Below are 22,434 nucleotides of genomic sequence, written 5' to 3' on the forward strand. Positions count from 1 at the left end.
ACAACATTAATAGTCAATGAACGCATCGCGGACTACAAACTGATAGTACTGCTGTGCAGAAACCTGTACCTCAGCATCAGCTACAACGTCAGCCTCAACATCAGCCTTCGTGTGCCCCTCCAGTCCGATCCCTGCTACCACAATGCCCCCTTTTATCCCACAGCACTCTATCTGCCCACTTCTCTCCCTCAGCTAGTCCCCTTCTTGCCCATTGTCGGGCTCATCTCAAACCCCCTCCCCCGGATGTCTCCCCCTCCCTTCCAGCCGTCTGCCATTTCCAACCACTGGTCCTATCTCCTACAATCCTAACCTAGCCCCCTTGAATGACCTCCATAGCCATTACAGGGCTCCCATCCTCCCACACCCAACCCTCTGCTCCCTTACTCTACACATACTAGCTACAATAGTTCTCACCCCCATGGATGTCTTGGAGTAGATCCTCATGGAGGTTCACCCTCTCCATGTGCGAGGGGCCGAGCAGCACGGGTACATTTATAGCCTTAGCCAAAAGCTCTATAAACCTTACCAATGCACACCATCAGTTGGTGACAACCCCAAGCAGTGGACCAACATTAGAGAAGAGGATGGCCACCATGCAGTCTAATATTGAGGCGACTACTAGATGGGTGGACGCTGCGAAACGGAAACCTGCAAAGGCCACCATTCTTAAGTAATAGTAGAGAGCTAGCAAGGCACTTAACATTAGAGTTCGGGGGATCCCACGTACCTCTACCCCTGCCATCGAGGATGCCACCAGTTTCGTGACCTTCACCTTGGAAGTCCAGGAGCAAGGCATTGAGGAGGCATGGCACGTAGGTCATGATTCCACTCGGGAACATTTTTTACCTCTCAGCATGCTTAGACCCATCTCCACAATTATCAATTCTACTGCTTTGCCACCCAAGTTTAGCTGGGATGTATATGATGTCGTCAACTGCACCATTTGATGCTGTTTTTCTTATAATAAGCATGAAACTCATCTGATGTGAATTCGCCCCCTCGGTCTGTTTTGAAAGTCTTGACTTTCTTTCATGTCTGTCTTTCCACCTTAGCCCCTTGTACCATCATAGCCATCGAGCAATCACTTTATCCGTTGTTTTAGATTTGATAACGACTTCGTTGTCGTTGAAGATGACTCTCATCCTGTTCTTAGCCAATTGGCTAAACAAATGCATATTTTTTACATAGATCAGGTACGTACAAGACACTTGTTTATACCTTCTCTTCGCCCGTAGTAGTTGTGAATGGAACGCTCCCAATGCCTCTGATTGGGCAACCTTGACTGTCCCCTACAATCACAGATGATCCAGAGTCGTCCAGAGTCCCACCAGATCCTGGACCTTTGTCCTTACCAAAAGGTGTTGTCCTACTACCTCCGTGGCACTGAATTTCAGCCTAGGTGTGCAGCCCCTGCCTGAGCAATGTCTGCAGCTCTTCAGCCTCCTCTAGACCTCCTGGATGTAGGCCAAATTGGTGCTGATCTGCTGCTTCAGTCTGTTAGTGAAGTGCTGCCTTAGATGTGAGATATGAGCCCAAGTGGCTCCCCTTTTATAGGCCCTGAAGGCCCCAAAATAGGCCGACCAGCAGGCCTCAAATCAGCCAACTAGACATCCCCTACTGGTTCGTCCAACCGACCTGCTTGGCTGGCTTTGACCAGCCCAACCAGTCCTCCAAGTCAGCGCCTGGCCATGTGGCAAACAGCCAGTGGCCCAAGCCATTCTCTGCCCCAAGTTGCAGGCACTTGGAGGCCCAAGTCCTGCCCAACATATAGGCGCCTTTCAGGCCTGCCAATCTCGCCTCTGATTAGAGCCGTTCCAGCCTTGCATCCCACGCCACAGATCCGTACAAACTCTACAACAGGTATGAACTGTTAAACATTTAGGAAGAGAGCTAAGGAGAAATGTGGAATGAGAGAGGGAGGCAAAATGTCACAAAGCAACACAAAGTATTGATTGATCAGAAAGAAGATACAAGTCACAAGATGTCTCACACACTCATGTACAAGACCTTAAATAGGCAAATGGAAGAGTCCACTTGTCCTTCACTAAGCACTCTACCTCCAAGTGTCTCACATGCAAGGAGGTTATTACAATTTGCTGCCACATAGCACCCAAATGTGTCACAAGCCTAGGACAAGACTAGAACCTTATACACCCACTCCACTTAGGTACCCAATGTGGTATCGGATGCTATGATCACAACTACTAAGTACTCACTAAGAACTTGTTTGCTCACAAAGAAATGTAAAATCACATAGTTTACAATATGTTTTCAGTAGAGAGGTTGGCTTCATGGTTGGAGGAGGCATCCTTATGATTAACCTTCTCATGTCGCTTCTTCTTATGACACTCTTTAATGATAGGCCTAGGCTGCTTGAGTAGCAAATACGTGGCTTTTTTCACAAAGAGAGCTTGTTCACCCGGCCGTTTACTTTCTTCCCTTTGAAGATATTACATCTTTCTCTTTTTCCTTGCATTTCTCCTTTCTTGAAGCAATTCGTGTCTCCTCCAAGATGAGAGCAGCAGCAGCATCACTAAGGGTTAAGGTAGATTGATTTGCAAGAGCGGAGACACGTGCCTCATAAGAATCAGGCATGCTAGCAACAAAGCACAAACACAGCTTCTTCATCACCTATAGACACCCCAACACCAGCAAGATTGCCAATATGTTCAGCCACTTTCACACCTTCATTCATTTCAAGGCGATATAGGCTCTTTCAAAGAAACAATCAAGAGGCCACACTTACTTGACCAAATACACGCCGGAGATGTTCCCAAGCTTCATGTGAAGAACTTGCCAAAGCCACTTGATCTATTTGAGAATCTGCTAATCCAGAGACAAAAAAGGTGAGTCCCTTCATGCCCATGATCACCTAGGTTGCCAAGTCTTCAGGTCGACGGGCAGATGGCTTCTTGTCAGCTCCTGATACTATCCCCCACGTCTCTCTCGATTAAGACCATCTTCATCTTGACGGACCAAGTGTGATACTTAGTCCCATCAAACCGATCCTTTTTGTCAAAATGTTCGCCCTCAGAGCCATGAATATGAATATTGCCCCCACTTGATCGCCAAGATGATGATTGTAATTGAAATAACTTAGGAGAGTGATGTTTGTTATCCTTTAGGACAAGCAAGAAATTCTTCCACCGAGAAATGCTAAAAAAGAAATGTGGCGAAAATTGAGGAAACAGCCCAGTCACCTTCCTAGTTCAGTTGACCATTAGAAACTTAGATAAAGAGCACGAGGGGAATTTATAAACAACCTTAGTGACCTTGCTTTGGAATTTCGTCTGCAGCTGTTCTACACAGAGATGTTTGAACTTCAATCCATTGCTTCCGTGTGGCTGCTCCTTCTTGCTATGGTTGTTGCAGGTCGTTGAGCTTGTTCGTGCTCTCTAAGCTTCTTTTGACAATCTCTCACAACTTCCTTTGCTCAGCACAGGAGCTAGCAACCACGGTGGTGGTCTATATACCCAAAAACCCCTCACGGAAAGGGTGTAGAAAACTCCTGCCGGCCATATCCGACGGACGTGCTCTCTCTCTCAACAATCGCTCTCGAGCATAGAGTACCACGCTCAAAATGGTGCACAAGATGAAAATGATGTCCTGTCAAATGGCCACTTGGGTGGTTGCCAGAGAAATCGTTTGGCCTTCCATCACCCGGCTGCAACGAGCCACCCAGACATTCCAGGCATTGATGTTGGAAACAGCCTCCCAGACACCGTCATCCACGACAGGTGGAGGGCGTGAGTGGGAGGGCGGAGCTTCGTCATGGCATCTCAATCCGGGAGACCTGCTGTCCATGAATCCTATAGGCCTGCATGACAGAGTCGATCGCAAAGGCATGGCCTCCCTCCGTGAGCCAGGCCGCCATCCCCCACGTCAAGTCCTTGCTCATCCTTTGTGTACCAGCCACAATCTTGCAAGACACCAACCATATCCATTGTGCGACAGAGCAGCCCCATAAACAATGCAGAATCGTCTCCAAGACTCCATCCTCACAACCCATGCATCTTCCATCTATCTACATCTGCTCTAGCCAAGGGCCAATGGGCAAGCCTCCATGCGCCAACAGCTAGAAGAAATAAGAAATCTTCCGCGGGTGCAAGCTCGTCCAAAGGCGGACCTACTAGCTGCGTTGTTGCTCTTCATGAGCTATTTTGGAGCTTCTCTTGGCTGTTGTTCACAAGTCGATCTTGGTAGATATCTTCGTTCATGTAGTTGTGCCTGCAATTGTTATGGCCGTGGCTGTTTGATACATTGCTACAAAACTCGTCTTTGTATAATTTCTCCTATGCGCAGCTCTTTTCTGAAAAAGCTCTATAGAATACTGCAAACTTCTTTTTCCACCCAATTAGTCTTATGCAAGGGCTATTCAAGCAGCTGGCTGATCTTCACACATAGAGCTTTATCTCATTTACTTAATGCTTCTCTCTCCCTCTCTCTCTCCCTTACTCAGAGATCTCTCTTCTATGGAAAACAAGATCCTTAAAACCACTCTCTCAAGTCCTTATCTCTCAGTCTAAGTAGCATAATACAAGATCTAGCTTACAAAAGGAAAAAACACTCTCTCTCTCATGAAACCTCTTTATCACTAAGAAGATTGATCCATGATATCTCTCAAGAAACACTCAAGAGAGATGGAGTCTAAAGATCACTCGACGATTTCTCATCTCTCAACTCGGTCACTCTCAAGAGAATGAGCTACCCAAGCTCTAATACCATGTTAAACATTTAGGAAGAGAGCTAAGGAGAAATGTGGAATGAGAGAGGGAGGCAAAATGTCACAAAGCAACACCAAGTATTAATTGATCACAAAGAAGATACAAGTCACAAAGATGTCTCACACACTCATGTACAAGACCTTAAATAGGTAAATGAAGGAGTCCACTTGTCCTTCACTAAGCACTCTGCCTCCAAGTGTCTCACATGCAAGGAGGTGATTACAATATGTTGCCACATAGCACCCAAATGTGTCACAAGCCTAGCACATGACTAGAACCTTAGACACCCACTCCACTTAGGTACTCATAGCTCCAATGTGGTATTGGATGCTATGAAGAACACCTAATTCTCGAACACATATTGGTGCCAATGCCATCTCCTTTTTCCCATGCTTGATTCCCTACGCAATCCTGCTCCATCCAATCATTGCCAGCCACGTGGCACCTCAGTAACTTTGCTGTCCACCATGGAGGCTCCAAACTACCAGCTATGTTCTCCTTTGTGCTGCCCACATGGCAACCCCATGCACTCACATTTCGCTATGAGCTTGCTGCCCACATGGCAGCCAAAGTCCTGCCCATGTGGCAGCCACATCATTTCTAGGTTCAACCCCCATGCTCTCCTTATATGGGGGGTTACAAATGGGGAGGTGACATGCACATTCCAACAAACATCACTACGATCGTGCAGGTTGGGGAGCTACTAGACGGATGGTACAATGAAGGAGGTTATAAAAAGGAAAACTCATAAAGAAAATATCCAATGTTGAATGGGATTTTGATCACATAAGTGGCGTCAATCAAAAGGGCTTACGTACTCAAGTTGTTTGTAAAAACACACAAATTAAAAGGCACTCAGATTTGGATTTCAATGAGCTCACTCCTTATCAACTTAAACAAAGAGCCTTGGAACTCACAAAAGTAAAGGACACCAGAGGGCGGCTGCAGAGAAGGGAAAGCACTTATCAAAGAATTCCGATCTAAACCTAAAGACTCTTTTCCTTAAACTAATGTAGTGAAAGCTATATTATGGTAGCATTAGAATATAGTATGATTCTATAATAATAATAATGGAAATGCTTTATAAACTCCCATGGAGATAATTCATAAACTCTCATTTTGGAGATTTGATATACAAGCTACTCATTGGTCCCACAGATCTTTTTGATCTTCTACGGACGTTAATAAAGGTTTCTTTCTTTTTTTATCTTTCAGCCAAAGATTACAAGGGATATCTCTTGTTACATGAATGGTAGTATTACCCCTAGGGTAGATGCCTTAGGTTAGGAAGATAGGAGTAAGGCAATCATCATTGGTTAGTGGGGTTAAAGTGTTGCTTCGCTACTCACAAGAGTACCGATGAAGCAATTGTTTTTCCAATTCACCAATAGATGCCTATCCATCGGTTGCAAATGAGCACGTGCATACAAACACGGTGGCATATTCATCCACATGATTAGCAATTGTCAACACTTGGATATCGCAAGTAAATTAGCTATTGTGTAAACGAAGCATCATATTAAGTAGGGTCAATCGTGAAGTGATATGTGTAAGGTTGCAGCCTGCATTATTTTGGCAAAAGATTGTATTATTCATGAATCCTTTGATAGCTAGTATCATAATCACATGAAAACCCACTTCAACTTGTTCGAAACCTCGAAACACGAAACAGACGAAACATTTTGAAATAGGATGAAACACTCTCAATGAAACCTTTGTTTTGCCCAAATCAAAAAACACATTTTTTGCCCCCGTTTTTTTTAGAATCCAATGTGTTCGTGTTTTGAATTTCCTTTTTAGTGTCTTGACTTGTATTCCTCTTTGTTCACTCTAACTTAAATATAACACATCTTTTCTCTCTATAAGGGTATATATTAAGTATCAATTCGAAACCTATCTCTTTCGTCCGAAAAGGCGAAACAAAATTTGTCGAAACAATGAAACGTCTCTTGTGACTATGAATAGTATATAAATTTGCCTGAACCAAGACAAACAATCATATCAACAATCAAAAGCCACTCCCACCCTTCATCAAACATCAGCACAGCTCCCACGGACCGGCTCACGTCTTCACTTGACAACGATTTTTTTTTTTTAATTGGTGGAGGACCTTCCCTTGAGGCAGACCTAGCTTGAGCTAGTAGAGGAGTAGAGCTCAGGTTCCAAATGTTGAGAATGGAAATAAGAGAACACTAAAATGTGGAGATGTATCGAGAATGTAAGAGTTGTGTTACAAAGAATGACCAATGAGAATACAAAGGAAGCTAGCCCTATACTAATCCTAGGATGAAAACCCTACTAGCTGAAGAGAAAAGTGCCTCCAGGGTGTGTTCACACCAAACTAATCATAATCTAACGTTTTTGCTGACTTTTCACTTGCCCCCTTTGTCTTCATTTCACATGTAATAGAAGTATAAGCACTACGCTAATGTTCATCCTACACTTTCAATGCCAGCTATGCAAGGCCAACAAAAGCAAGCACTACATAGCATCCTTACTTTATCCTAACGTTACTAGTCAGATTTAAAAGAAAGGAATAGCTTTCTCTTGTTTTGATTTAACACCTTACTTCCTCATAACTCTAATGCTTGCAATTTCATGGTCCTATTGAAACTGGGACAAATGCCAAGGCATCAATAAAATACTTTTGGTTGAAATATATTGCTAAAATATGATTCCAAACTTTTGTTTTATGGCTTAAACATTGTCTTTTTTACACGAGAACACATTGCTCTACAAAAACACAATAGCCATCAATGTTTTATGCTCGCCGCATTATTTAAAACAACAATGCCAACCACACTGACAATTTTAAATGAAAAAACACCCTCTTCAGCCCTAGTCTGTCACTACATAAATATTCCCAGTTGGAAAAAGACTCATGAAGTCCATGCATGGCTTTTATATTGCTTTCAACTTGTTCCTAAGCAAACTCCCAATTTTCAATTAGTATATCTACCCGTTTGTGTTATACTTTTGAATTTAGTACAATTTCAATATGATGAATAATATGCTCCTTTTAAACCGATGATAAGAGTTGTCAATATTCAAACTATAGGCCCAATGACGAAAGGATTGAACAATAAAAGATAATGACTCATAAGAACACCAACCACTAGACTTTTTTGTCATTGCCTCAGCCACACGCAATGGACAAGCTCGTTCTTCTTTCTTGAATTTCAAGAAAATCTGTCTTCGCGTCCTCCCTGGAAAGAGATGTTGCATTAATGAAAAGTTTGTCCCAAACTCTTGCAGTGCCTGAAAGTTGAAACTTTTCTTTAGCATCAATAGAAACAATGCGATTGAGTCAAAAATCACAAGACTTTCTGGGAGATGGTGCGCCTAAAAGTATTACAAGAGCTATGCATTAGAATAAATCAATTTCTAGACTATACATCTTCAATATGAAGGCCACATGAGGGGTCTCAAAAGACCACAATAAAGGGATATATACCTTATAGAAGAGTTCCGTCTCTTCATACTTCCACACTTGCTTTGGTGTTCTCTTCACGTAGCTGTGGTAGTTAAGCTTGGAATGTGTTTCTTCTACCCTTTTGTATTGTCGCATATCATTCACTGGATGTGCGGAAATAGAAAGACTCTCTTGATTTATAACAATGCGCCCATCAATAATTTGAACTTGAGGAGCGAAGGCCATCCTGAAATATAACCCTATAAATCGCATCATGCCGTGTATTAAATGATCCCAATAGCCTTGTGGTACCCTAATCTGAACTTTTTAACCTTAAAAACGACTATAAAAATTACTTCCAACAGCAATTAACAAATGCAGCTTTTTTATTAGACAAAGATCATATATGTTATGATGTTCAAGTTAAGCTATTGAAAATGATTTTTATTCACCCCCTCTGAAGTTCTTTTTGAAAAGTAGTACTTTGTTAATTTGGGTTTAAAGTGGTTGCCTCCCTTTAAAAGAAACAAACAAATTCACAAATTAAATTAATGAAAATAAAATACTTCCAAACTATTTGGCATGTTTCTACACCCTGGCCCCAAAACACACACATTGTTACCAGCATTTCCTTTGCTGAGGAAAACCTAAGCATGTTCCCTCATCATGAAGCTTAGTTACGAGAAAGCATGAACATGTCATCGAGACATACCACTCTCCCTATTGGATGGAGAAGTTGAAGGACTATTCATCATCATTGTGGAGTCACTATGAAATAAGGTTGACCTTTCCAACTTTGTGGCTCATTAAGACAGGTTTCATTTTGCTAGATGTTTGTCCACAGTAGACATGTGGAAGTCAATTCTTAAAAAGGAATAAGACATATAACAAAAACCATTGTCTACTGGATGACGCCCACATCACAAGGGCTTTTGGTTCAGTCCTTTTGTCTAAAATTTGAGGAGTTTAAAAACGATACATATCAGCAATCCATGGGACACTTGAGTCGACCACTACACAATCTGCTTCTTAAGATGCCAACTTCGGTTCCAACAGCAACAATGGAAACTCCTTTAGATATGGCTTGTTTTTGGAGAGGTTCAAGGCAGATGTGAACACGGGGTGTTACAGAACATATAAGTAGATAGAGGTGCTTAATTGGAAGATTGCCACTTGTGAAAATATTATTGGCCGTTCTTATTGAGTGGTACAAGGCTTCCCTCTTGCTTCAAGCACGTATTGTTATAGGAGAATGAGTTCTTAGCACTCCTGGAAGAATGCTCCATGGATGTGGAGGTGTCAATTTCCTGTAAAACGTTGGGATTTTCTAAGGATTTGCTGTAAATGGATTTATTTTAAAGATTGTGGCCCTCATCCAAACTACATAGTACACGACTTTATCTCTTGCTCAGGCAAAGGGTTTGAACATGGCTAAGGATGCTCCATGGATTCCCCTCAAACACTGAGTGGGTTCCCCTCAAACACTGACATCTGAGGAACAAGCAAAAAATATCCTGAACATAAAGAGAATCCTCACGCCTTTCGTCTGTCCCTATTGATGTGCCCTAGTTAGCATTGCTCCTTTTTACATGAGGCGATGGAAATAACTGAAAAGACCTTTATGTTCTTTCCAATCAGAAATGTATGGCACATGTTGGGTTGTGCAAACAATTTCACAGAAATGATTTGGTGTTTAGTGTAAAACTCAACATTGAACAAGATGACGAACTATCAAGACAAATCTTTGGTATCAGGATGCCTCATGCAATGCTCAAAAACTGCATCACTTACAGCCATTGTAGTTTGAACTTTAAATCTGATCTCACCCAAGACTATCCATGTCAGTACAATGGTCTTTTCGGCCTACAAGATATATGGATTGAATGACACCCGCTAGGGGACGTAGGACTCAGTTCCATCTTGTTGGCAAAGAGCCTGAGTTCTCGCTTTTGGGAGGCTATCGTTAGCATTAGTGATGGGGAGAAGGCAATAGATTGGCTTGCAGCTACCCTTGTTACCATTTGGCACGATATCGTCTATACTTTGTAAGCGAGATGGAAGCAGGATATGGAGGATACCAAAAGGAGAGAGTGTTTCTGCAAAACATGTCCTATAGGAATATCTTACACTCACGGATTAAAAAATCCGGTGGTTGTATAACCCTCAACCTTGTCCTTGTAGAACCTCTTAGAATGTTTCCAACAATAGAAATACTATTCAAATTACAGTAGCCAAAGAACCAAAGGATGACAAATTTCTAAGCCTCACTATTGTATGAAAGTTCCAACACCATTGAGTGCCCGACCATTGCACAAACATCAACAATAGAGCAAAATCATACACAGTATGATCCTAGGTAATATGCAATTGTTACAAGAAAAGTTCAAAGAGACCACACGCTCAGAAGATGATTCAAAGTACATCTACTGAAAGTGCCAGACTTTCAAAGCTGCTACAAGGCTCTCATGATATTTCCACTCTCCAAATTGGTTGCAACAACCTCATTTCTTTTCTACATGATTTTGTATGAGGTTTCCAGAGGGGTTTATCCAGGACTTTTATATTTGAGTCATACATAATAGAAGTTCTCTTTTTTGAAAAAAAAGTGGTAAACTCTCTTGGTGAAACTAAAGCCTCCTCACATCATATATCGAATGTTATAAGACTTTTAGTCACATCTCAGTGCATACATTCATAGCAAATAATAAGAAGGATTACCTTTCATTTTGCTGATGTTCTTGTTCAGCTTGACCATCAGCTTGTGTTATTTGTGATGAATCATTTGCCTTCCTGGCAGTACCCTCCTTGGACTGTCAGAAGGTTTTTTTAAAATCAGCAACTCAACTCTTTTTACAAGTTGAGATAACTATCCACAACAAAAAATTCATATTGAATAAAAATCAATGACATCATTTTGCATCCTTTCTCCTTTGTTTGAAATAAACTTTTCATTTGTCCCAAGGCTCCAAGTCAAAGTATCACATGACCAACATCTACTACAAAACATAACAGAACCACTCTAACTCCTTACAACCAAGAAAAAAGAGAGAACAAACAAAAGTTCCATTGGTAAATAAACAGAGGCATAGGCAATAAGCTCCCTACAAGCCAAGGAGAAATAGTAAACACAACCAAGGTTCACCAAAGATGGCAACGCAGCCCAAGAAACCCCTTGCAAGTCAAGAGGACAGAACATAGAAGAGTCGCATAAAATATATTTGGGTGACGTTGTCTAGCAAAACTAATCAATACCAAGTTTCACCCTCCCTCACATTAGATGAGAATCGTCCTCAATAATTATTGTGCAAGGATTATGCTGGGTTCAATCATGCTTTGTGAGCACCATCGCAAGGCTTGCTATTCTCCCATCGCTTCAGAGTTTTTTCTCACCTCCATCACAAACTTCTTCCCAACCTCCGTTCCTGCTTCGCTATAGCCAGCCCAATGCAAAGGTTGTAGATCTGGCCAAGCTCTAGCACAGTCCAAGCTCATGCACAAGTCCATTTTCACCGCTCAGCATCATCTACCTCCAGCCTTTGGCTGACAAAGTTCCCAGTTGCACCTTTCATGTTATAGCATCATCAAGCTTCAGCAGCAGTGTTTGAAGCTCTTCAATGCAAAGAACAAGGTTTTCTACATTTATCACCTCCACACATAGGTTCCGAAGACGTCCAGAAGGTTTATCACAGTTCCATTGCAGCACACATTACAAGTTAGTATCCCTGTTGATGTAGTGACTTGTGCATAACTCACACCCACAGCTCCATCGAGGTTTCCCTCTTCACATTGGGTCAATTTCCTCCTAGTTTTCAATCTGCCCTATTCTAGAAACTGTTAGTGGTGTACATGACACCTTACCCTTGGCAGGCATTGCTGATGCACAAGCCATCACCCTCATTAAAAAATGCAACTCATCCAATTCTTGAAAATAACCATCTCAGAGCAGAACATCCAACAAATTTTTTTCCCCTATACAACTGATGAGTTTCCCCAACACGCGGCTAGGTCAATGTATGTTGTGCTAACCATACGATCTACTTCTTGTTGCTTGGAAAACACACCATCCCAACCCCTCATAATGAAATAGAATAACAAAGATATAAGCTGCACATGTCCACCAAGCTGTTGCCAATCCTCTCAACTTCAATACGGGCACAAGAAGAATCTCCACCTTAAAGCTACATTGCTTCATTTCTCTACCATTTCGGTGGTCTATACATTCTTCTTGAGCTTCAAATGTGGTGCAATTCAAAGTACTTGGAAACAAGGGGCCTCTTCATTAGCAGCACAAAAACTCTAATATTTTGTTACTATATAGCAATGAGAGCATTGGGTTCTCTTGTAAAGTAGGAATAAGGCCTTCCTTTATGCTGAAGTCACTTTGGTAGGCACATCAATTTTAGCTAGTGCATCTTAGAAGCTAGCGAGAATGTATTGTGTGCCTTGCATACCTCATTAAACCAATTGCTCAGTAGAAGCTGCCTCTTAGGGACTTGACCTGGGTGATGATCAGTGATAGAAAATGAAAGAAGTTTCATACTAAGAGACTCTAAGGACTATATCTTGGCCAACTTTAACATCGGCCAAAGTGGTACACCTCTTTAGAGCACTAGCTCCGACAATAAGTAAGGATAAGAAGCACACCAGATTATGGTTAAGGTTCGAATGTCCAAGAACACAGCGAGATGATCACCTAGGAGCAGTGCAGTGCCTAGATATCAAATTGGGAGATAGATGGACGTTTTAAGAGATTATCCACCACATCCCACCTCCTTTCCCCCATGACTAAACCATGAGTATGGCAGGCCCTGGAAAAGCATGCATGCAGTTATAGCTGAGAAGGCTGCCAACTGATCCAGCGTAGGAACATGTTTTTGCATGAGGTAACGATATGCAATGCACCAGAATTTGATGTTTGCATACGATAACTATTGCAATGCAACAAAACTGCTAACACTTGCATAAAAACCCTAGTGCTTTGAAAGAAGCCCACAAGATCTGGCCACAAGGCCAAATCTCCCCAAACCCTGGTGCTTTGAAAAGATTTGGCTGCAGGGCCAAATCTCCATAGACCCAGGTGATTTAAAAGAAGCTAGAAATATTTGACCGATTTAAAAGAAGCTAGCAAGATTTGGCTGCTCGGCCAAATCTCTCCAGACCCTAGTGCTTTGAAAGAAGCCCACAAGATCTGGCCACAAGGCCAAATGTCCCCAAACCCTAGTGCTTTGAAAAGATTTGGCCGCACGGCCAAATCTCCATAGACCCTCGTGATTAGAAAGAAGCTAGCAAGATTTGGCCACACGGCATGCCAGATCTCTAATGAATTATAATGATGAAGTCAGCTAACAAGGAGATATAAGGAGGTGCCACTACATAATATACCAACATTGTTCAGGTAATACAGCTGTAAAATACAGGAAGTTCATACTTGAAACATATAGGTTGAATGCAAGTATATATCTAGATGAATCCAGGAGCATGCCCAAACTCATCCTCTAAAGACACAACATGGTGCAGTTTCAATCTCATGATAGTCAATCATATAGGTTGAACGCAAGTAACAAAATTTGTCATAAATTTATTAGAGTTATGCGATCAATCCAACAATGATAAATACATTTTGCAGATTCCAACAGGGATACTGGGTTTTGGAGACACTATGAATAGAAATGCAAATACAACATGAAACCAAAGAAACAATTGCACAAAGAAAAGCCCGTCATGCTTCATAATAACAGCAACAATGTTCAATACTAACACCCACAGGAGAATAAAGGGTGACGAACACGATACAAGCCCATCAATATGACTAGCAACATTTTAACAATACAACTAGACCATAAACCAAGTCAACAAACCCTCATAAATAAGAATTCCAATACACCTTTCGCTCTTTAGCTTGTGCAAGACGAATGATCTGCTTCATGGTCAGCTTTTTTGGATCCAAATCAGGTTCAGCAAGATCTACAGCACGCCTCTCAACTGTAAAAAGACAAAGACGAATAAATCTCTCTTTGCTTTTGGATCCAAATCAGGTTCAGCAAGATCTACAGCACGCCTCTCAACTGTAAAAAGACAAAATGTTATAGACGAATAAATCTCTCTTTGCACTCTTGCCCCCCGAAAAAAGGGAGTGCATATTAAAGATTCAACGTGTGTATGCTGCAAGCAATAGGAATCATCCAATAATAATCATGATTCATGCTTTTTATGTCTTTTATTTAAAATCCCAACAATTTTTTCAAATTTGTTTACTTTGCATAGTGTTTGATTCTAGAATTTTTACTACAATAATCCTAATTTGTTGCAACTTGCATAAGGCTTTGTGCCTTGATTGAAATTTTCCTTCTCCCGAGAATGAAAAACATATTGCTAGGCCACTAAGCGGGCATCAACACCCACAACAAATACAAAAGAAAACCATAATCATGATCATAACGGCATTGATACATAGGGAGAAAACTCTCCAAGCTCATGGAGAGGATGGGAGCTGGCAAGGGCATCAACCCTCAGAGGGTGCCGTCGATGCACGAGGCTGCTGTAGTGGCATAAAACCTACGATGGAGCATTGGCGGCCGTCGACATGTGTGGTCTGTTGTGGTCTCCTGGCTATAGCCTTGCGGCGAACAATTGCCACTGTCACTCTTGTAGGTCGTGTCTCTGGTCTGATGAGCATGGAGGGAAGGTCCCCTAATGTGCTCTGTGCCCCAACATGCTAGTGAGTGACACATCTCTGGCTCAGGTCCTCGCAGCCGATGTCTCAGTGAGTCCTATTGATCAATGATGTTTGGCTGGAAAAACTCAGTGATCATGCTCTGAGTGGGGTGTGACTATGTACCCTGGTCTCACCTACATGCCCTGAGCAACTGCTGCCAGTGTCGGACAGCCTCATGAATGAAGGCCACCAAGCATCTCTCGTTTGGGTAAGACAGGAGACTGGATAGGGGCCCAAAACCATCCTTGAAGAGGCGATGATAGCAACCTCTGACCTTATAGTAGAGAGGGCAACTAAAAGCGAAGTGCTCCTCTAACTCGATCTCCTGGTGATCGCACAAGGTGTGACCCTCTCTGGGTATGCCCTCCACTCGACCACTCTCAATACGGAGTCGATGTCATGAGACACAAAACTACTCAATCAATATCCTCAAGGAGTGGGGGATAGATCCGTGTATATCCTGACCAATCGATGGAGTCCTCCGTTGAATCTGTAGGTAGTGGTCTCTGTAGAAGCTGAGTTTCACATGGAGCTCACGAGATATGTAGTTAACTGTAGAAGATCCTCTCAGATTAACCGGTTCACCTCGTGATATGTGAGCAAGATGGAAAGCGCCTCAACGCTGTACTGGAATGGAGAGGATGACTATAATGAAAGGGGGGAAAGGGAATAATGTAGGAGTACTCGAGAGAGAATTCGAGGGGATTGTGGAGGGGACTATACACCATACATGGGCAGCAAGTTTCCCAGATTGAGGTTCACGACGCAGTTCAGCCCTCCCGTCCACGTCCACCACCTCTCCCAGAGGATGCTGTTTGGGAGACTCCAACATCACTGCTTTTGGAACGTCTAGGTGGCTCGATGCAGCCGGGTGCTGGGAGGCCAAACAACTTCTCCGACAGCTACCCTAGTAGGCATTTGGCAAGATATCATCTTCACCTTGCGCACCATTTGGGAGCGCAATACTCTAGGCTTGAGAGCGACTGTTGAGAGGCGGGAGCATTTCCGCCAGACATGGCCAGCAGGCATATTCTACACCCTTTCCGTGACGGGTATTCACTGGGCATATAGACCACCATCATGGTGTTAGAAATCGACCAACACAGGGTACGCATAGCGGAAGACTGATAGAATAGCCCAAGAGCTCACACAGTGGAAATTTGCATCACATAGATGTGCAAATCAGGAAATAGACAGTAGACATAGCCACATATAGAATCCACCATACCAAAGGTCCTTCTCTATCTGCTAGTCTCTTCTAGAACCCTAAGCCCACGTGCTCCACCTCGAGCGTAGTAGACTCTCTGTCCAAAATGTTCCTCTCCCCCTTACTACCTGGGTACAGCCTAGGTGGGCAGCCTCCTGTGAGCTAGGTCTGCAGCTTCAAGGTCTCTTTCTCCTCCTGAACAAAGGCCCAAAGATAAACCTGCTGCTGCTCCTTCAGCTGGTGGATTGGCTGCTCTAGAAGATGAGATATGAGGGCCTAGAGGCCCTCCTTTTACAGGCCCCCAAGGGCTGTCAAAAAACCGACCAGCCAGCCTCATCCTGGCCGACCAGTCTGCTGCTGGTCCCGACTTGGTTGGCTGGTCCAAACAGCCCTATATAAGGACCTATGCCAGGCCCTTTTGGGCTGCTGCCTTTGTCACTGTCTGCACCTATTGCAGGCCCATGTGCTGCTGCTCCAGGTCTCCCATGCAAGCGCCTATTGGCCCTGCTCATGCTGCCACCTGTGCGCCTCTGCCAGCCCCTTGTGCTGCCCTGTCGCAGCTCTTTTGCAGGCCCATGACCTGCCCTTTGCAGGCACCTTTTGGCCCGCCATGCTGCTCCTCTGTCAGGCCACTGGCCTTGCCTTGACAGCTGCCCACATGGCAGGCAGCCTGTGTGCTGCCCATGTGGCAGCCTCTGCCCATTTCTGTGTGCTGCCCACATGACAGCCTGTTTGCTGCCCATATGGCAGCCCTTCTTCTACCATCCTTTTCTTTGCTGTGATTGAGGAGTTGTCCATGTGGCAACCCCCCCTCCAGGCTTTTCCCTATGGGCAAATGCCCTTGGTCTCCCTCCCCCAGGCTCTCCTCATATGGCTTACAAATGGGGAGTGACCTTTCCAACACCCCCTCTCACCGACACATCTCGGCCCAATGCCAACACGCCGATGACGATACTCCAGCAACTCCCTGGTCGAAGTCCTATGGAATATTTTGATATCAAAATCTTTTCCTAGCTTTTCATCCAGTGGCTCTTGCTCCACCAGGTCTGGTTCCGCTTCCACACACCATCCTGGTACACAAGTCCATCTCTGGTAGCACCTCCTGGCACCACCACCTTCAGTCACGTTCTTGCCTTTGAACTTGAGCAATCCAATCGCCACGATCTTCCAGTTGTCCCCCTCATAATGAGTGAACAACCTGAAGTCTTCCAGGCACCATGCTCTGAGGGTCTGTCCCAACTCGTCCTTCCTCTAGCAAGGTCTGCACAAAAGAATATCTCCAGATAACCTGGACCATGAACTCTCATTGAGCTCTCAAGCAGGTACTCTTCTCGCTTCTATACACTTGGTCCATCACCTTCCAGCAATTTGTGTCTAATATTTGAAGAAGCACCCTCACTGCTGCCCACATGGCAGCTTGTGAGCTGCCCATGTGGCAGCCTCTGTCCTTTTCTGTGTGCTGCCCACATGGCAGCCTGTTTGCTGCCCATGTGGCAGCCCTTCTACCACTCTTTTCTTTGCTCTAAGGTGTTGCCCATGTGGCAACCCCCTCTCCAAGCTTTTCCCTCTGGGCAAATGCCCTAGGTCTCCCTCCCCCATGCTCTCCTCATATGGGGGCTTACAGATAGGGCGTTAACCTTTCCAACACATGGTTGCCCGCTCCTATTTTGGAATCTCTATAGGCAATGAGCCATGAGATCCGTAAACAGATGCTTATTCTTGTAGCTGGCAACCTATTTCTTTTTGTTGTTTTCATCAATAGCACCTTTTGAAAGCTGGTTGCATGATTTTAAAGCATTAATAGACTTGTCGGATACAGAGTGGGCCAAGGTGGAGCGGCTACAGGTTCTCATGTTATCACGGATGATCCGTGGTAAGCCATCCATTCCTCACCAGATCATTCGGGCGGAGTTTGGGTCACCCCCATTACAACTAGATGCTGCATTTCAGGTCATCACGTATCTGTACCGAGTCAGGGAGTATGGAGATTACACCTCTGGGCGTAGCAGGCTACCTTGGCTAACACTGTCCTCTTCTATGGCACTTGCAACAGGAGGAGACCAGAGGTGCTGGTATGCATGCACAGAGAGATGGTTCGAGGGACTAGGGCTCCACATGGACGGGCTACCCCCATTCCAGTAAAGCATGGATGCTCCGTTTTCTCCCCTCCTATCACAGGAGGTCAACCAGGTTATCCGTGAGGAACTATTACAGCTACACACATTTCCGACCTAGCTGGGCTCGAGTGATCTTCCAGTGAAGCTGGGCTTCTACAGAGATCACTTCTTACATATCACAGTGGAGGGTTTCATTGACCCACCAGGGTACACTCAGATTTATTTACCCCCCTCGCTGAGGATCTCTCTTGGGCAGTTCGGGGTCTCTTCACATAGACTTTGTATCGAGAGCGACTACCCAGGGAGAGGCGCATATGCACTTTGTGTGACATGCAAGAGGTTGAGACAGAGGAGCACTTCATCTTCAGGTGTCATGTTTACCATGAGATCCGCGGGCGTTTCTACTGCCTCTACAGAGACAGCTATGGGGTTTTTGCTCGATTCATCTCCTACCCAGACCAGCGATGTTTGGCAAGTTTCGTTCATGAGGCACTCAAACTCCACGAGAGGATACTTCGAGCACAGAGACAGGAGCAGACTTCTTCCTTGGCTGATCCCTCTCAGAGTTCTATCACGGAGTTTTTCCAGCCACATCACATGGACACCCACGGGATGAGGCCTCGACGTGACCGTGACCCGGAGCTTGTGACCCGACAGCTCAGACAAAGGGTTGACACACAGATCACACTTGGGGACATCCCCTCCATGTTTAGAGTCGGGTCTCATCCGACAGGGGTCACAGTGGCCCTGGTTAGACACAGAGCTATGACCAGGAGACATGTCAGGGCTGCACCTTTGAGTGGCCGACAACACTCTATCGCCGATTTCATGCCACATCTCTCCTGATGTCTTGATGGTGATGATGATGATGATGATGAGATAGTCGACTACCGACATGACATGACTATGTTGTATTTAGGATTTAGTACTGACATTCTGCATACTTTGCATTTGCATTGGTGTGGATGCTCGTTTAGTAGGTTTTTCACAATCTCATAGACCCATTGGTCTTCCAAAGACTTTAGTAAACTTTCTTTCTTTCTTTCTCAGCAAGGAAGAGTGGATGAGAGTGCCCAGCAAGGAAGGTGCTCAGATTGCAGAGTATGCTTTGTTAATGCTTTGTTTACGGATTGCAGAGATCCGTAAACGGGTGCTTATTCTTGTAGCTGGCAACCTGTTTCTTTTTGTTGTTTTCATCAACAGCTCCTTTCAGAAGCTGGTTGTATGGTTTTAAAGCACTAATAGAATCTACCTTTTTTTGGAATTTGTCCCCCCTTGCTCTCCACATTCAGCTCTCTCTCTCTCTCTTTCTCTCTCTCTCTCTCTCAGCAAGGAAGAGCGGATGAGAGTGCCCAGCAAGGAAGGTGTTCGGATTGCAGAGTATGCTTTGTTCATGCTTATCTATGCAAATGAAGTGGAATTCTTCGCAAAGGACAAGGAGAGCCTGCAAGCACATTTGGATGCACTGAGACAATTCTGCAAACACTCTAGAATGCAAGTCAATATAGACAAGACAAAGGCAATGGTGATTAGGATACGTAACAAACGAGTAAATGTCCATTTGAGGGGGACCCCTGGAAACAGTCAAGACATAAATATTTAGGATTGTATTTTACACATAGCTACAAGTGGAATGCATGTGTGGAAAGGAGGATTTTGGGAGGTTTAAAAGCTCTATATAGCTTCCAAAATAAATGCAAAAGCATCTATGGAATTGGAAAATAAGAAAGTTTCTATATACCATGCTTTTGGATGCCCCGCTTGGGTGCCTAGGCTCTCCAAAATATACTGGGAAAGAATAGAACTTTACATATACGTTTTCTGATAGGGAGTTTGGGATTAAGGCACAGACACCCTACGCCACCTACGCCATCCTATTGGCTGAAACAGGAATGATACCTCTAGAAGGAGAAGCATTATGTCAATTCATGGCTTACCTCAGCTAAGTTGAGAGGATGGACGCCAGTAGGATACCACATAAGGCAATGGAAGCTACGCAAACTGTAAGTTGGCACGAAGAGGGAATGAACTGGATGGAAACATGGGGTTATAACTGTGAGAAGTGCAGCAGTGCTGAGCAACAATGGAGAGAAAACAGCAAACAATACACGGAGCAGAACTGGAAAACAGAGAAAACCAAGAGAGACTTGCACAAGGCCCCTCTACTGCTGGGGGAAAACTCAACTGCATTGCACAACTGATAAATTCTGAGATGCCTCATGTGCGAGGGAGGGGGGCCCTATTGATAGGCCCCTGTCCCAAACTAACCGACTAGCGGGGCGCAGGTAGTTGACTAGGGGGCCGAACCTGGTCTAGAGAAAGCCGATCAGGTGGGTTGGGTGTTGCAGGGCAGAGGCTCAAGTGGCCCGCCAAACTGGTGGGTGTTATTGTTAGATGTGTCATCTCCTGCATCACTAAGTAAGGGCCTTTGTTGTGGGTCTGCCCGTCCATGTGAGGAGTGCTAGGGCCTTTGTTGTGGGTTTGCCTGCCCGGGTTCACCATGGTGGCCAGCATGCACATGGACCTGCTCAGAGCTGTTCGCCCCCGTAGAGATTCTTTAAGCCAGGAAGGAATTATTCTCTGAAGATATGGCATTACCTTGCTTTCTCATCTCACTTCGCAGTACTCTGCCTTCTATTCTTCGCTAATCACTAGTCGCAGGATGAACACTTTGACTTGGGAAGAATTGGAGCCTATGGTGCTAAATCAAGAGGGGAGGTTTCAGAGTTTCTCCCATGGCAATGGCTCCGATATGCTGTGGCAGCTCCACAGTCGGGAAAGAATTAAGGTTGTCAAACCCTTGATATGAGGACCGAAGTAGAGAAGGAGGTACTTAAGGTGGAGCGATCATGTAATCACTATGGCGAGAAAGGCCGACAGTGCTCTCATCGCGCTAACAACAAGCATACTGATTCCTCCTGTGTCGCTATAACTCCTGCTTTTGTGCACATTGAAGTTATTGATTCTCTCGCTTCCTCTGGTGGAGAGGGAGTTCTGGCTCTTCAAGCCAAAGATTGCCGGATCTGGATCGTCAACAGTGGGGCATCCGGTAATATGAGTCCTTCTCTAGCTGGGCTCAAAGATTTTGTGATCTTTGGGGGGGATGCCTTTATGGGCGATAGCTCTATCATCAAAGTTCATGGTGAATGCAATGCCGACATCATTCCAAATGGCAAAGGTGGACCATGGGATGCACTCTTCCCAAGCACTGTTTATTCCCTTTCTTGGATTCAATCTGTTGTTTGTTTATGAGACTTGCCATCTCAGTACCACATTATTGTTAGAAAACACTTTGTGGAGGTCCGGGATAAAGCTACCGATCAAGTACCGGTCAAAGTGGTTCAGACAGGTGCAATAAGTCATGGCATTTACACTCTGTCCGCGCTTTCCTCGATCACGTCTTCTATTCAAGGTGACCTATGGCACTTTCGTTTTGGTCACTTAATGTTGATGCACTCTGACGTGTTGCTTGTGAAGAAATGGTCCTCAGTTTACGTGATGTGGGTAGTAAGCATGGGCAGTGCCAATCTTGTGTTCAAGGAAAGCAACATCGGGACGCGTTTCTGAAGCAAGCCTCATGACAGACTTCATTACCTCTGGAGTCGGTCCATGTTGATCTTTATGGACCTATCACTATTGCCAGCCTTGGCGGGGCTCTCTACTTCATGTTGTCGGTTGATAACTTCAGCAGGTTCATGTGGGTCTACTTTCTGGCCCACAAGTCTCTGGAGTATTCTCGTTTCCAAGAATGGTGTGCCCTAGTTGAAAATGAATCTAACTTTCATGTGAAAACCCTTCTGTTTGACAAAGGTGGTGACTTTTGTTCCTATCCCTTTGAGGATTTTTTTGTGACGAAGGACATTCGGCTGGAGTTTGCCAATACTGGCATTGTCTCTGAAGCAGGGGTTGTTGAGCGGAAGAATCACATCGTGGTAGAAATGTATCGGGCCATGCTTGCTCATCGAGAGGTTCCTCGATTTCTTTGGGCTGAGGCCACTTCCACAACAGTAGATATCCTGAACCGTTCTCGACATTTGCTATTCCTAAAGCAGCTCCTTTTGAGGCCTACTTTGGAAAGAAGCCAGATGTATCCTATTTCCATGTGGTCGGGTGCGATGTCTGTGTTCACATTCCGAAGTAGCAAAGGGGGAAGTTGGATGTGAAGTCAACTCAGACGATCTTTGTCGGGTACAATTCCCAATCTATAGGGTACCCGCTGTATGAGCCTTCCAAGAGGGAGATTATCCTCAGCAGGGATG

The 22,434-nt window shown here is 44.4% G+C and overlaps 1 protein-coding gene across 2 annotated transcripts in view; it reads right to left on the reverse strand.

Moving 5' to 3' along the window:
• LOC147886370 (Homeodomain-like superfamily protein) overlaps window positions 1-22,434 on the reverse strand; it is a 41,732-nt gene that overhangs the window by 13,531 nt on the left and 5,767 nt on the right. The window contains exons 6-9 of one of the 2 annotated variants that reach the window (XR_015543330.1): window positions 14,021-14,118; window positions 10,855-10,946; window positions 8,179-8,383; window positions 7,838-7,930 (exon numbers count right to left, since the gene is read on the reverse strand). Coding sequence is in view for 1 of the 2 variants with exons in the window: in XM_087395691.1 (XP_087251817.1) it covers window positions 7,838-7,982; window positions 8,179-8,383; window positions 10,855-10,946; window positions 14,021-14,118 (540 nt within the window). In the remaining variant the exon portion in view is untranslated. Of the gene's footprint in view, window positions 1-7,837; window positions 7,983-8,178; window positions 8,384-10,854; window positions 10,947-14,020; window positions 14,119-22,434 lie in introns of both variants that reach the window. The other variant, XM_087395691.1, reaches the window with a different exon arrangement.

The sequence above is a fragment of the Dipteris shenzhenensis genome, chromosome 24 (genome assembly GCF_047967505.1).
Source record: "Dipteris shenzhenensis isolate YYH24624 ecotype China chromosome 24, Dip_SZ_1.0, whole genome shotgun sequence".
NCBI lineage: Eukaryota > Viridiplantae > Streptophyta > Polypodiopsida > Gleicheniales > Dipteridaceae > Dipteris > Dipteris shenzhenensis.